General features: G+C 43.7%; 1 protein-coding gene across 1 annotated transcript; it reads right to left on the bottom strand.

Annotated features, from left to right (window-relative positions):
• Positions 1 to 2,148: 2,148 nt before the first annotated feature.
• Positions 2,149 to 7,999, bottom strand: LOC138966974 (uncharacterized). Its single transcript, XM_070339389.1, has 3 exons — positions 7,847 to 7,999; positions 6,773 to 6,981; positions 2,149 to 4,691 (listed from the first exon to the last, which is right to left on the bottom strand). The coding sequence occupies exons 2-3, from the start codon at positions 6,968 to 6,970 to the stop codon at positions 4,413 to 4,415; spliced, it is 477 nt and encodes a 158-aa protein (XP_070195490.1). The 5' UTR covers positions 6,971 to 6,981; positions 7,847 to 7,999; the 3' UTR covers positions 2,149 to 4,412.
• Positions 8,000 to 17,016: the final 9,017 nt, after the last annotated feature.

Raw genomic sequence — 17,016 nt, 5'->3', positions numbered from 1 at the left:
CTAGTACATGTAGTTTTATAATCAAATTGTGTCTGAGTGTGAGCGCGTGTATGTGTATACTCATTTAACTTGTGCATGTGTGTTTGTGTGAGTGTTTGTTATACATGTGTGGATGTGCATGTGTGGCCACTTGTGTGTGTCAGAGTGTATCGCTGTGTGTGTATGTGTACAGTGGAGTCCGGGTACAACAAATCTCAAGGGAGATACATTTTAGTTCGTTATATCAGTAATTCGCTGTAGAGTTTTCAACCCTAAATGGCCTCAAGACAAGTTTTCCCAATCACCTTCAAATGATCGTCCCATCGATCTTTCCTTGGAGAGTACAATCTCTGCATGTTTTCAACAGCTTCATAATATAATCCATAGAGAGAGGCAAACTAACAGCGGGAGGTGCATGAAAAGCGTAAGTTTTCACGATAAAACTTTGACTCGCTCATTCACGGGACATAACTGCACTCCGGACTGTCCACAGTGTTGAGCAATTTAGGAGACTTCACTGCCTGAGGAGAGTATTGATTCAAACGAACAAGTGGTTCTGTATCGCGTCACTCGGTCACGGATCGGAGAAAACAAAAAAACAGTTCCAGATTTCGAAACCATGTTCGTCAGCCATTGTTTTTAGCAAGACGGACCACATGTGCACGAGCTTCGCTGACGTACATCGCAAAATGTCATGACGTCACCACAACTTTCGGCCGTTTTGGTTCGATCTGTTCCCTGCACCTCCCGCTGTTAGTTTGTTCAGAGTTCGCTCATCACGCGATGTGTACTTGTGTTTGTGTATTTTTGACTCACATGCGAAGCAAAAGTGAGTCTATGTACTCACCCGAGTCGTCCGTCCGTCCGTCCGTCCGTCCGGCCGGACGTCCGGCCGTCCGGAAAACTTTAACGTTGGATATTTCTTGGACACTATTCAGTCTATCAGTACCAAATTTGGCAAGATGGTGTATGATGACAAGGCCCCAAAAAACATACATAGCATCTTGACCTTGCTTCAAGGTCAAGGTCGCAGGGGCCATAAATGTTGTCTAAAAAACAGCTATTTTTCACATTTTCCCCATTTTCTCTGAAGGTTTTGAGATTCAATACCTCACCTATATATGATATATAGGGCAAAGTAAGCCCCATCTTTTGATACCAGTTTGGTTTACCTTGCTTCAAGGTCAAGGTCACAGGAGCTCTTCAAAGTTGGATTGTATACATATTTTGAAGTGACCTTGACCCTGAACTATGGAAGATAACTGTTTCAAACTTAAAAATTATGTGGGACACATGTTATGCTTTCATCATGAGACACATTTGGTCACATATGATCAAGGTCAAGGTCACTTTGACCCTTATGAAATGTGACCAAAATAAGGTAGTGAACCACTAAAAGTGACCATATCTCATGGTAGAAAGAGCCAATAAGCACCATTGTACTTCCTATGTCTTGAATTAACAGCTTTGTGTTGCATGACCTTGGATGACCTTGGGTCAAGGTCACATGTATTTTGGTAGGAAAAATGTGTAAAGCAGTTCTTAGTGTATGATGTCATTGCTAGGTTTAGTTATATGACCTTGACCTCAGGGTCAAGGTCATGTCAAGGTCAAGCATGTGAGTCGTATGGGCTTTGCCCTTCTTGTTGTGTATTTTTGTCTTTGGAGACAATTATTGACATCAGTTCGTTGTAGCCTTGTGACTTTTAGAGACAAAACGGCTCTGGGGCGATGAAAACGTGTTTGTTAAAAGAGGGGTTCGTTATGCAAATGAGTTCAAAAGGTTTGATGTAGCCGGAAAGTAACAAGTAAGAAATAGAAGGCTGTCTGCCGGGAAATCAATGGCAGTTTGTTAAAAGAGGGATTTCGTTATACCCAGGTTCGTTATAGCTGGACTCCACTGTATGTTTGGATGTGCATGCTTATTCAATTAAACGCTTACTTCTGTGTTTGGGTATGTGACTGTATCAATACTGTGAAGAGCTTACAAGTCGGCATGTTACACATGTTTATGCTAGCACAATAAAATATATATCTGGTTGGTCAGGGAGACAGAACGTGTTATCAGTTTGTTAAAAAAGTATTTTAAAACATGTATCATAAATTGATGCAAGGTACACACATACACTCTCTCTCTCTCCTCTGAAAGGGACCCCAAAATCGGCGATAGTATTTTTCACTGGTTATAAACTTTTTGTTTTATTTGACACACGGAATGAAAAATTATCTGAATTTAATTAAAAAGTAATCACAACAAAAACTGTCAGTTAAAAAAAACACACACACACACACAAATACTTAGCCATTTACTTGCTAACTGGTGTAATATGTACACACTTTTACAACAGAATAAAAATAAAGTTTTCTGTTGAAAGAAGAACAAAGTTACGGTTATTTAAAACCTAAAGGATGATGTTTACTGCAATTGTACCTTGCTTTATGAGCACAAATTTATATTGCAAGTGTATTCCCTTGTCCCCGCCAAAACAGAAGTTGTTTTTTGTATGTGAAAAAAAGATATACAGTACTGAGAATTTTGTAAAAACGTTTCGTGCAAATCATAATCATGTATCATAACATTATTTTTGCATCGAAAGAAAAATGAAAAAATAAGCTTACCGGATTTAAAACTTTCAGAATGGCACATACAGATTTAATGAGACATTTGCGTAATACTTATAGCGTCCTTTACAAAACGGTGCACTGTTGCCTTATTATGCGTGAGAATTTGCGAACATTTTGTAAAATAAATGTACAAGTGCTCAAATGGTAGAGTGCAACAAAAATGACCAGGCCTACTGATAACTACCAGGGACTTTGGCCATGCAAATGTGTGCATTTCATATATACATTTTACACTTTGAGTGCCAACGCAACGCGGGTAAAACAAAATGTAAAGATAAAGAAGACTGTTCTTGTTTCAGAATCATGATTAGGATTGATTGATTTGAGTGTACTTTTCGCTATATAAAAGCCTCTAAAAAGCATCAATGATTTTTCAGTGGTATAATTTTCAAGCTTGTTCCATTGCTGTTGGATCCTCTTTCCTTTTTGTTCATCTGCTTTTCCAAGCCACTGACACAATCTTTTAATTTTCCTCGTTTTAGGATTTTTGTGCTAGCTCCTTTTTTTTTATTCATTTAGGAAACTTCATTGTGTCCTTCTGGAAGTCAAACGGATTGATTCTGATATCATAAAGCATACTACCACAACAAAATCAGAGAGACTTTTGTTTTCATTATGCAGACCGAATGAAAAAAATTGAATTGCATAGTAAATTGCACAGAAATACTACCCCTGAAGACAAAAGTCATTAATATCAATACATGTACACCATTTTAGGAGTCACACTCTGGGTAAAACATTGCCAAGAACGCACCTCACCCACTATTAAATACTCATCACCAAGTCCCAATATTTCACGTTAATTGTAAAAATTCATTACAGAATCACAGAAGATGGGTATAAAAGATGAGCCATGTCCAAATATATATCATTAGATTATGCATTTGTTGCTTCTTGTTTATTTCAGAATGAATTTCCCAAAAATGTTAACCCTCACCTGTATTTTGTACATTCTTCATTCCTCCATTTTTTTCCATTGGCAGTTCACAATGATCAGTGTTACAGGGGAGTATACATGTTCGTGGCAGTTATAGCTCCTCGCTATGATATGTTTGACATCTGTTTACTTCTGAACTCTTACACTGTAGACTCGTGAATACAAAAAAAGGATACAAAGTTCTTGTACTAAAGAGTACAATGAACTAAAAGACACACTGTGCGTCAAATAAAGTCAAGTGTTTTTGACATTCTATACAGGTTAAATCCTATCAATGTGACATTCATTCACAGAGTACACAAACACTCTTTTACGCACATTGGGAAATTGACTGTTTGCATCTACAAACCAAAACCACATTTGTTTCACTGCCAACGGTATTGCCTGTTAAAGCGTTTCAGTCAGTACCAAGGTTCTACAGAAAAGGTCTTAGAACTTTGTTTAAAAATCTCAAAACGAAATTTTAAGTCTAGAAGTCTTCTTCAACACTTTCAAACCATCACGGTGTCAACAAAAAATTCTCCTTAGCATGGCAAAAAAAGAAGAAGCAATAATGCTAATATATATTTTTATTTTTATTTGTTAACACAATTAATTGACACACATTGCGTATAGGACAAAAGATGGACCCCGAAAAAAGATTGTGTAGTTACATCAATGACTGCCTCACCATTGGCTCTGTCACTGTTACTTGTAAACTAACCTGACAGAGACTTCCGGCAGAGACACATAATCATTCAAAATCCCCCACCCCCGAGCTTGTCCAGAAAATCAAAGCAAATCAACCATAACTGTACAAGGTGTTTCCAAACTGTCTCCGAAGCTTGGTGACAGTCATAATGCTGTTTTAAAAGATGACAAAATTCACTCTTCACTGCATGTCGGCGATGCGTGCCAGCACATCCAGCACCTGCGGATCTACCTGGATGGGGGGCGCCCAGGTACGCTCGATCCCGCACTGCGCTAGAGCCAGGCGTGTGCTTTCTTCTAGCTTGATGGTGTCGTAGACAAGATTCATGATGTTGGTGTGCGTGATGTTGTGTATCCCAAAGTTGGTGTAGATCTGCTCTGCCAGCTTCCTGCGATAGAAATCCCCGCGATCGCCACTCATGCCAAAGTCGTCATGGTTTCCGAGTAGATAGTCCACAACCTGAAGAATGTAGGGATATATTTGATTGTTACGGTTCAAGAGACTGCAGTGTGGACATTAACTATGTGTATATACTGCTGTAGCTACTACATACACTACCAGTATGCTTGCAATTGGTCATAAGTAAATAAACACCCAAACTTTTTTTCTCCACTGTTTAATACAACTTTTGAGAGTAGTTCAGTGACATAAAAATGTCTTTCCCAGGCAACCAGAATACCTTGATAATACTATACCTGCATGCAGCATAGTTCAACACCAGATCTGTAGCACTACCAATGATCACCATAAAAACAACTAATTTTCTTCTACACTACTCACAAAAAGTTAAGGATCACTATGAGAAAACAGGTGCTCAATAAAATCAGTTCGCTACTGTTATTTATTTCTCAGTCAAACCAAATTGTTATGAATTCTTGTTCAGCTGTAAGTGGGCGATGTTATGTTAGTGGGAACATTGCACGGGATTCTCTACTACTGAGCTTGGTAGCAAAAGAAAAAGCGGAAACTTGCGAAAACGGACCTTGTATTGGACCGTTCAGCCCGAGCACATTGCACAAGCCACATGGAAAACCATTATGCACGTGCAAGCACTGCTGTTTATGAGTGAGATGCTGTCACTTGCTTGGCTTTTTGAGAAGACATACCACCAGTATTAGGCAATATCTGACAATGCCTCCACAACAAAAATTGAACGAGTTTGAGAGGGGACGAGCTGTTGCATGGTTCCAAGATGGTGTCCCCAAGCAAGAAGTGGCCAGGCGACTTCACGTGTCCATCTCGATCATTGTCAGACTGATTCAATGTTTCACAGCCACTGGGAGGGTCCAGGAAAGACGCAGACCTGGGCGACCAAAGAAGACAACTCCACGTGAAGATCGTCTCATTGAACGACTAGCCTTGAAAACAAGAACAGCCTCTTCCAGCATTATTCGAAGGCAGCTGAGGGTGGCTACTAACACCAGCATCAGCCAGCAGACCATACGGAATCGCCTTCATGGGTTTAACCTCCGTTCTCGTCGCCCAGCTGTACGACCACGCTTAACTCCAGCCCATAGGGCAACACGCCGCGCCTTCTGCAGACGTCACATGAGGTGGACACGTCAGCAATGGTCCCAGGTCCTGTTCAGTGATGAATCACGCTTCACCCTGAACCACAACGACGACCGACTGAGGGTCTGGAGGCGCCAAGGGGAACGCTACATTGACGCCACTGTCCAAGAAAAGGTGGCCTTTGGTGGAGATTCTGTAATGGTCTGGGGGGCCTTCAGCCTTCACCACAGAACACCCTTGTTTCATGTACAGGGTAACCTGACTGGCCTCCGATACCGGGATGAGATCCTTCGACCGTTGGCTGTGCCTACACTGCAGCAGATGGGACCGCAGGCTGTCTACCAGGATGACAACGCTCGCCCCCACAGGGCAAGGGTGGTCAACGACTTCCTGCAGCAGTCTGGAGTCAACAGAATGGAGTGGCCAGCATGCAGTCCCGATCTCAACCCGATTGAGAACCTCTGGGATGAGTTGGATCGCAAAGTGAGGAGCAACCACCCCCCTCCCAGGGATGTCCAGCACCTCTACCAGATGCTGCAGGCTAAGTGGCAGGCGCTTCCGCAGATGATCTTCATCACCCTGGTCAACTCTATGAGGACTCGCTGCGTCGAGTGGCAGAACAGCCAGGGCGGTTACACGCATTACTGAACTTTTGGGAGCATCGGAATGCCATGTCTTGTGATTTTAACGACTCTGTGAAATTAAATTTCGATACATACACACTTTGATAACATGTACAGACCAAACGATTGCTCTAAATTGAAAGAAATGTTGTATCGTTATCACTAAAGCATTGAATTAAACGTTTGCCAAATACCAACGCATTGGCTTTCTTATTTGGAAAGTTATGAATTTGTGTGCAAGTGATCCTTAACTTTTTGTGAGTAGCTTAGATAGCTTATTCAAGATAGCAAGGTACTAATGCCTTGTGAAAAGTTATCATATTGGTAGCAAGATTCAACACCATTGTCATCATGTCTTTACCTCAATCTACCAGTCTGCATAATTGAAACATTATTTTGTCTCACCTCATTGATGCTAGCCAGACGATGATTTCTGGTGAGAAGCTGAGTGTTGTTCATCATCAGAATAAAACGCTCACTGGCCACTAAGGCAATGCGGTTCAGCTGGGAAACCGGAGCGGCACGGTCTGGCTTGGGCTGGTAGTATTTGGAATTCTTGGGCGTGCTTGCCCGCAGAAGGTCGTATCCTAGCTGAGACGTCATCTTTTCAGCTTCTGCAAACGGCAAAAGATTTAAGGTGTGATTAAGCTCCTCTTTACAACACTGAAGTTAGAGTATATTCCCTATGGTGAGGCGTGGGGCATCTTTTGTCAAACAGCAGTAAAGAAGGAAAGAAATCAATGTTAAAAATTCAAAGCCTAATTAGAAGACGGGCATATGGTCCTGCTTCACATATCAGCCATCACTCCTTGGTTTGTTTATGTCTTTATGAAGATGCAAGCTATTTGTAAGGGCTGTGGTATGGTGAAATATGTGTTCATCTTCTTCTTCTTAATTTTCTTGACGTAATCCCTGTTCAGGGTGCAACTACCCTCATTTGGTTGGTGCGCCTAATTTCCCAAGAGTGAAAGATAAAGTGGATAGTGTGCCTGTGGAAATAATAACATGGGTGGGTTGGTAGGCAAGCTTGCTTTACGCGATTAACAAGTAGAAAGCTCTTTCTTAGTCACTTAGATCTTAATCCTTGTTAAATAAAGTTCAATTCAATTCAATTCACTCTTGAAGGATGTGTGAAAAAAAGATTGTCAGTCTTTTTTGTTAGTATTATCCAGATCAGAACACCAGTGCAAATGTACATAGAAAATACTCTCTCTCTCTCTCTCTCTCTCTCTCTCTCTCTCTCTCTCTCTCTCTCTCTCTCTCTCTCTCTCTCTCTCTCTCTCACACACACACACACACACACGCGCGCATACCGTGTGTGTGTGCGTGTGTGTGTGCGTGTGTGACTGACATGTCTAAAATGAAGAACTCAAGTTCATGTGCGTATATTCAAAAACTCTGTCATCAATCTCAACCGTTGTTCACAAATAATCAGCAGCAAGCGAATTTACTGGTAAGACGCAATAAACACTCAATTACCTGCTTCCTATCTAACAGTTCCAACCAGCCGTCGCTAAGGAAGTGCACCGACAACAAATAAGGGAAGCTACTCTGTATTGACAGTCACCGCCAAAGCAAGACACTGATCAATGGCGAGGAACAGGGATCGTTACATGATCTCGATGAGACGTATATAACATGAATAAGTTTCCTAATGAAGAAGTAAAGTCAATAAAAATCACATTGTTTTTCTCGTGTGAATATACCCTGTTAAAAAGAAAACGAAACATAGTTATCTTCCTTGGCAACGTTTTACCAGAATATCTATAAACAATTTGAAAAAAACCATCTACCCCCCCCCCCCCCCCACCCCCATGGCTCCGCCCCGCCTCCTCCCTCAATTTGACCCATCCCCTCCAGAACCAAATGCTACGGTGGAAAATACGATAAGAGGAACATATATGTGCTTCAACATGATTAGATAAAATGACTGACTATGCAGGAACTTTTTTCAATTTCCCTGTTCCATTTAATGGCCTCGGATGTTGGGGCACAGAAGGACCACAGGCACTTCTGATGATGCTGTTGCGATATTGCCGAACATATCCTCTGCGAGAACCCACAATCGGTTGAACATGAACGTACTATGCGTATATATTTATTTGTATTTTGTGTGGTATGAAGTCGCTTTGTTGGCGCATTAAAAAACGAAAACATCTGTAAGCGCCTTGTAGGGAACTGCCAACTTCTTTTTGGGCCTTGCGTTCTCTGTCGTGTTACGCTGCACCATAAAAATGACTGCGTGTCAGTTAATTTCCAGACTGTTTCCAAAAGGAGACGGGAAAAATACACTGCATCGGCTTCGTGACCCCATTCAAGAGCAAGCACCCACAATGCACTCCACCAAAACAAACGTGTATGGCTCAAAGGAAAGACACATGTTGTTCTGGCGGCTGCGGTTCTGATCGGCTACTCGCTAAATGCATTTGAGTGTTGTTTATTGACGGCAGTTTGCATCTTTGTCACTGGTTTTGTTACCGTTAGGGTCTGTTGTGATGATTTGTTAAAGTTTATTTTTTTTTACACATTAAATGTTCTGAGCGCACGGCCGTGTTGTTGCAGTGCATTAGCTATGTTTCAGATATTTAATCTTGCCGCTGTGGTGTCTTCAAGTTGACATAGTTTTGCAGGAAGTGTTACTGTGAAAACTTTCTCATGCCATCAGGAAGTAGACCTTCATGCACTGCCTGTTTCATGTTTATTTATATATGTGACAGCGTAATTACAAAACAGGTTGCCTAATAATTGCATCACCATTAAATGTGCATTCCCACTTTACTAAGAATAACATAGATGAAAGAAAGAAAACTTCAGCTGGTTACAGAAGACATGTAACACATGCACATATAATATACAAAGGCTGACAGAGATATACAAAGGCAGAGACAGACACACACACCTTCAGAATTAAATTAAAATTAAAATGCTTTGAAACAGAGTACCTGTATTTCCGCCCATTCAGGACATGTTTTTGTTTTTCAGTAAATCACTTAGGGGATGAAATATTCTCCTTCATGAGCTGAACTGTACAAAACATGAAGCAGGTTCTTAACCGCTCAGTGTAACGAGAAACGTATGCGTGCAGTAAATTGATAAGGTAACAGAAACAATACCTTCTATGTGCAAAATATGCACAGCAATTATTATCATTATTATTATTATTGTGATAATTTGTATGCGCCTAATCTAGATATAGCCCTAGGCGCTTACATATTAATTTCTGCCGTTTGAAATGGAATTTTTTTTACAGACAGACAGACAAACAGACATTTTTTACACACAATATATAACGCATTCACATCGGCCAGTGAAGCTCAGTAGCCTATTAGGCGAGCATTCATCTTTCACGGCCTTTATTCCAAGTCAAACGGGTATTTGGTGGACATTTTTATCTATGCCTATACAATTTTGCCAGGAAAGACCCTTTTGTCAATCGTGGGATCTTTAACGTGCACACCCCAATGTAGTGTACACGAAGGGACCTCGGTTTTTCGTCTCATCCGAAAGACTAGCACTTGAACCCACCACCTAGGTTAGGAAAGGGGGGAGAAAATTGCGGCCTGACCCAGGGTCGAACACGCAACCTCTCGCTTCCGAGCGCAAGTGCGTTACCATTCGGCCACCCAGTCCCGATTATGGGACAGCAATTATGGTACAGATTCAATGTGCACTGCGAAGAAGTTTTGTTGCAAGTGCTTTCATAACCTCCCTCAGGGGGAAAAGACTGAAAAATTCCAAGACAACTTTTCACAATTACGATTAATGTCTGTTAAGATCATAAAGAACCTAGATTTTGGATGTATCATAATTCATATAGCCACAATTCAAATGTCACAGATCCTTCAACTATAGGACTCTGTGTACACACAAGACATGGCGACATTTGGGCCTGTTAAACATTTAATTTCACACATTTTTGGCATTGAAGTACAGATTCCAATGAAAAACAAATTAAAAGCAGTTGAGGTATTTTTTTTAACAACAGTGTATGTCACGCATTAGTGGTGAATGAATTAGACTAGTCTTACTCGAGATGCGTAGCAGTCCCGTCTTTCTAAGCAACTGTAGCGTTATTCAACTGGTTGCTTCTATATATATATACGACTTGTGTCTGTCTGTGTGTGTGTGTGTGTGTGTGTGTCCGCGATGCACGGCCAAAGTTCTCGGTGTATCTTTTTCAAATTTGGAGACCGTATTCAGCTACACCCCGGACACAACCTCATCGATGAGATCTGGGACAGGCTGATCTTTCTTAACCCAGTGTGGGATTTTCAGTGGGGCGACCACCCCCAACCCAGCGCGTCCCCGGGTGGCGGATAGGGGAACGGTCTTCAGATATGGAGATCAGCCGCTTGCGGCCGCGGACCAAACTGGCTCCGGGTGGGATCCCGGAAAATCCTCCCCCCTGTGCTCTCAGGGTAGGACGTACGGGCCATGAGCTAAGGGTGAGGTAACCCCGACAGAAAACCCCGAATGCTGAAGACGGAGGACCCGGGCCGCACGGCGCATTCTAACAAACCACGGGTACACGCACTTACGCAAATGATGACACAATCAACCAGCACAGATGGAAATGGCGCTCGCCCATTGAGGACCCCCCAGGGTGGAGCAGCGTCGGGTCCCATGCCTCAAAGGGACCCAGCCCCAACTACTGGAGGTCCCTCCCGTCCGTCTTGTCACGCCAGGGGACGCGGGAGGAAAGTGACTGGCACCACCACAACCAGGAAGAAACCCAGTCAGCAGCGACCTTTTCAGGTCATGCACTGGAACGCAGAAAGTATCCTGAACAAGAAGACAGAGTTGGAGCATATCCTGCATGAGAAGAACATCAACATCTGCTGTATTCAGGAGACGCACCTGACACCCCAAAAGTCCTTCAAAGTGAGAGGCTACCAATGCCTTAGGTCCGACAGAACAGACCGAAGCAAAGGAGGAATCCTGACCCTCATCAGGAACAACATCAATGCCTGTTTGATAGAAACGCACATGGAGGACTCCGAATATCAGGTGATTCGAATCCAGACGAAGACATCAGAATTCCATCTTGTCAACTTCTACTGCCCCAATGATAGACACCTCGCCCTCGACACGATCCCTGCAAAGGCCTCCAACTTCATCGTGGTGGGTGACTTCAACAGTCATTCACAGAGTTGGGGATATGACCACCTGGATCGGAGAGGAGAAGAGGTGGAGAACTGGCAGGACGACAAAGGTCTCATCCTTTTGAACAGTCCCTTTGACTGCCCTACATTCTACTCCAGAAGATGGCACACTACATCAACTCCTGACCTAGCCTTCTGCACGGAAGACATGCACCAGCTAACCAGCAGAGAGGTCGGAGAACAGCTAGGTGGAAGTGACCATCGGCCAGTCTTTTTGACCCTGGGCATGGAGTCCTGCACTGAAGCTTCCTTCCCACGGTGGAACTACAAAAGAGCGAACTGGTTCCTCTTTAGACACCGCACCAGCGAACTCACCAAAGACATCAGAGTCGAGGGTCGAGACATCAACATGGTGGCGAAGGACTTCAACATGAGCATCCTCAGAGCAGCGCGTGAGTCCATTCCCAGGGGTGCCAGGAGAGACTATAAGCCCTACTGGAGCAATGAATTGCAGGAACTGGATGATGATCTGGCAGACGCCAGAAGGGAAGCAGAAGTCAACCCGTCACAAAACAACAACATCCGCCTCCAGGAAGCCAAAGCCAAATTTCTCAAAAAGAAGCTACAGGCAAGACGGAGAAGCTGGCAAGAGAAAACAAGCTCTCTGAACCTTGAGAAGGATGGCAGAAAGCTCTGGAGGCTCACTAAGCAGTTGAATGATGAGAACACCAGCAGAGGAAAGATCACATTAGAAGAGAACGGGAAGGTGCTAACTGGAAAGCATGCTGCCAACCAATTTGCTGAAAGCTATGCAGCTGAGAGCAACCTCCATGTTAGCCCCGAGAAACAGAGAGAAGCAAGAAGAGAGAAAAGAGAGAGACCTGCCAGACAGTCGACAGTGGACGCCATGAGTCAACCACTCACACTCCACGAGCTGCACTCAGCTCTGAAAAAGTCAAAGGCGAAGAAGTCCCCTGGCCCAGACGGCATCACCAACGAGATGCTAACCCACCTTGGTAGTGCAGCAGAGAACAAGCTACTCGAGGTCTTCAACAGCAGCTGGCAAGAAGGATCGCTACCACAACTCTGGCGAGAAGCGATCATGATCCCCATCTTAAAAAAAGGGAAGGATCCAAAGAAGGCCACCAGCTATCGCCCAATCAGCCTCACCAGCTGTGTTGTGAAGACCCTGGAGAGAATTGTGAACGAGCGCCTCAGGTGGTACCTGGAATCCAGGAACCTCCTCGCCCCTGAGCAAGCTGGATTCCGACAGTTCCGCAGCACTGAAGATCAGGTCACTTACCTGGCGCAAGAAGTTGAAGATGCCTTTCAGGAACAGAAGCTGGTCTTCGTCACCTGGATAGATCTTCAGAAGGCCTTTGACAAGGTCTGGAAAGATGGACTCCTTGTAAAACTGCTGAGGAAAGGCGTGTCCAGCAACATGTACCAGTGGATTCGCTCTTACCTCTATAACCGCAGGGCAAGAGTTAACGTCGACCAGACCAAAAGCAAGAAGTTCCTCCTTCGTCATGGCGTCCCTCAGGGCGGAGTCCTCTCCCCCACACTCTTCCTTCTCTTCATCGACGATCTGGTGTCTGAGATGCCCAAGGGGATCAAAGCTGCTCTCTACGCAGACGACCTTGTGATCTGGTGCAAGGAGGAGCACGCAAGTACTGCCACCTACAGAATGCAGCAAGCGGCAGATAGGCTGAACGCATGGGCAGAAGATTGGTGCGTCTCCATCAACAAGGAGAAATCCTCCACCACCCTATTCACACTGTCGCCAAAGCAGAAAGCCGGAACCATTAGGCTTGGTGGAACTCCTCTGAGAGAGGATGAAGAAGCAACGTACCTTGGTGTCACCTTTGATAGGCGGCAGACCTGGAAACCACACATTGCACAGGCAGAGACGAAGGCCCGGCGCAAGCTAGCCATACTCAGGAAGCTGGCAGGTACCAACTGGGGAGCGAACGAGAAGATACTGAAGACAGTATACCAGGGAACAATCAGACCCCACCTCGAGTACGGCTCCACAGCGTGGTCAACCTCAGCCAAGACAAACCTGCAGACCCTTGACCGTGTGCAAAACCAGGCCCTCCGACTCATCACTGGTGCAATGAAATCTACGCCCATCAAGGAAATGGAGAAGCTTACCACCATCCAACCCCTCTGTCAGAGAAGAGAAGCCAAGACTATGGTACAGGCCGAGAAGCTCAAGTGCCTACCCGACCACCCCATGAAGCACAGACTGAGCAACCTCACCAAGAACCGGCTTAAACGGAGCAGTTTTGTACACGAGAGCAAGAGACTTTCCCGACAGTACAGGGAAGTCCTTCCACAGAACACTCTACCTCTGACTCAAGAAGAAGAGGAAACCCCCAAGGCAACAGAGAAACCAGGCATCCAGATCTGCACCAGTGTTCCACATGTTACCTCAGGAGAAGATCAGAATGACACAGCTCGACAGGCACTCACCTTAGCCCTGATCGACGAACAGTACCCAAAAGAGGCGTGGATCCATGTATACACCGATGGATCAGCAACTAACGCCGTGCTCAATGGAGGTGCAGGCATTCTCATCCAGTTCCCTGGGGGACATACAGCTACATCCAGCGTTGCCACTGGCAAACACTGCACAAACTATAAAGCAGAAGCAGAAGCTCTCATGCAGGCCGCCTCCTTCGTTCAGGACTCCGCAGACCCTTGCTACCAAGTTGTCTTCCTCTCGGACGCCCTTTCAGTCCTTCAGGCCCTAGAGAACGACAAACTCCCACAGCTGGCCAAAGCATTACAGATGGTCAGACAAACCAGAAGAGTTGTCCTCCAGTGGATACCAGCACACTGTGGGATACCAGGAAATGAAAGGGCAGATGAGCTGGCAAAAGAAGGAGCCGTGGAAGACCAACCTGAAAACAGTGTCAGCTTTAGTGAGCAGAAGACAATCATCAAGGCATTGATGAGGCCAAGGACAAACAGAGATGACTACCACACAATGTCCAGAGAGCAGCAAGTCAACCTCATCAGGCTGCGTACTGGCCACAACAGGCTCAATGCTCACATGAACCGAAAGTTCAAGCTGGCGCCATCACCAACCTGTGCCTGCGGTCAAGAGGACCAAACAGCGGAACACATCTTACAGCGATGTTCCTTACTAGATGAGGAACGAAAAGAAGTGTGGCCGTCACCAACTCCCTTGCAGACCAAACTATACGGCAGTCGACAGGAGTTGGAGAAAACGACAACATTTATCACCAGTGCTGGACTGATTGTGTAACCTCTGCGAACGCCAAGAAGAAGAAGAAGATTGATGAGATATTTCAACACGTGCTCTCAGCGCGCAGCGCTGAACCGATTTTGGTTTTTCTCTGGATCCATTCCCAGTAACTCTTCCTTATCTTCTCCAGTGTTTTCAGCCGCGATTATCTCCCTTCCTCCGAGCGGTGCGCCGGCAAAGCCGGCGTACACCCGGCATAGCCGGGTCCCCGGCGCAGCCGGGTATTCGGCTCGACTTTTTCCAGGCGCAGCCGTACCCGGCGAAGCGGGTATTCATCTAGTAGTACATACAGTATTTCTACAAATCTCAAACATCTGATAGTAGTTATAGATTATTAAGTGTGTAAGGAGGCTTAGTTTGCACCTGAAAACTCACCTTGTAGGTTGTTCAAGGCCACATTAACGTCAGCAAGTGCAGGGATGGAGTACCGCGTCTCATTCTGACTATGAAGCCTGGGACTTTACATTTGAGGATGATGACGACAAGAATGATCATAAAGGAATCGTTTTGTCCCATAACAAGACCAACAACCTCGTCATATAGACGAATGAGCAGGCGGATATCTAAATTTGACTGTTATCAGTCAAGCACAGCATGTCAGTTTGTCTCAAAGGACGTACAGTGTGCGAAAACCAGTTCCAAACAGACGAGTCACACTCCCTGTGGCTATCCCAGAAGAATTAACCGATTTTGGAGAAAAAAAGCTTGAGCGGCTACAATACAGCATTCGAGAAAAATAAAGTTACATAATTACTTTCAGAGGGAGATACACCCACTGCTGACAGAAAACCGAGGGCACTGGGGGAGACACATTGCACATAAAACTGAAAGACAGATGAATATTTTTCATGCTTGCCAAAAACTGATTATTTGCACCTTGCCGTTTTGGGTTCTGTGTCCTCTTTTTTTTCTTTTTTTCTTTTTGAAGCAGACTGTCCTCAGTTGGGACCTTTTTTACTTTTTTATTTTTTTTAACAATTAAATGTAATTTAAACTTTTTTTGGTGTGTGAAATCCTGTCCTCAAACAAAGTTGGGTTAGTAACACAGAACAATGCCTGGTTACTTTCAAGATAAATAAAGTTATTCTAACAGTTCAATAAAGTGTGTTTAATTAATTGTTAAATATTTTGTGCCAGATTTTTATATCGGGGTTGCTTTGACTTTTTGGCACGAGTTTATAAATATGTTAATGGGGAAAAACGAACACGATCAACATGATTTTTCAAGGACAACAGCCTCATTGTGTTTTACTTTCAGCCTATATCGATTCAAGTGGTGAACATATCATGAGTGTTTTTCTTCCCTATTGCTATCTAAAAAACAAGTCGCGTAAGGCGAAATTACTACATTTAGTCAAGCTGTGGAACTCACAGAATAAAACTGAACGCACTGCATTTTTTCACAATGACCGTAGTCCGCCGCTAGTGCAAAAGGCAGTGAAAGTGATGAGCGTGTTCAGCGCGGTAGCGGTTGCGCTGTGCTGCATAGCACGCTTTACTTTACCTCTCTTCGTTTTAACTTTCTGAGCGTGTTTTTAATCCAAACATATCATATCTATATGTTTTTGGAATCAGGAACCGACAAGGAATAAGATGAAATTGTTTTTAAAACGATTTCGGAAATTTAATTTTAATCATAATTTTTATATTTTTAATTTTCAGAGCTTGTTTTTAATTCGAATATAACATATTTATATGTTTTTGGAATCAGAACATGATGAAGAATAAAATAAAAGTAATTTTGGATCGTTTTATAAAAAAATAATTTTAATTACAATTTTCAGATTTTTAATGACCAAAGTCATAAATTAATTTTTAAGCCTCCATGCTGAAATGCAATACCGAAGTCCGGCCTTTGTCGAAGATTGCTTGGCCAAAATTTCAATCAATTTGATTGAAAAATGAAGGTGTGACAGTGCCGCCTCAACTTTTACAAAAAGCCGGATATGACGTCATAAAAGACATTTATCGAAAAAATGAAAAAAAACGTCTGGGGATTTCATACCCAGGAACTCTCATGTAAAATTTCATAAAGATCGGTCCAGTAGTTTAGTCTGAATCGCTCTACACACACACACACACGCACAGACACAGACACACACACACACCACGACCCTCATCTCAATTCCCCCTCTATGTTAAAACATTTAGTCAAAACTTGACTAAATGTAAAAACAAGGAAGTGTAAACAGGACGGTATCTTTCCTGATGTCGGAGGACGCAAGAAAGGCCAGTTTGCTAGCGAAAACATTCATCTTCCGTGTGCAACTTGA

Source organism: Littorina saxatilis, linkage group LG5, assembly GCF_037325665.1.
Source record: "Littorina saxatilis isolate snail1 linkage group LG5, US_GU_Lsax_2.0, whole genome shotgun sequence".
NCBI lineage: Eukaryota > Metazoa > Mollusca > Gastropoda > Littorinimorpha > Littorinidae > Littorina > Littorina saxatilis.
The sequence above is the reverse complement of the archived record's forward strand: the minus strand, read 5'-3'. Positions and strand labels throughout refer to the sequence as shown.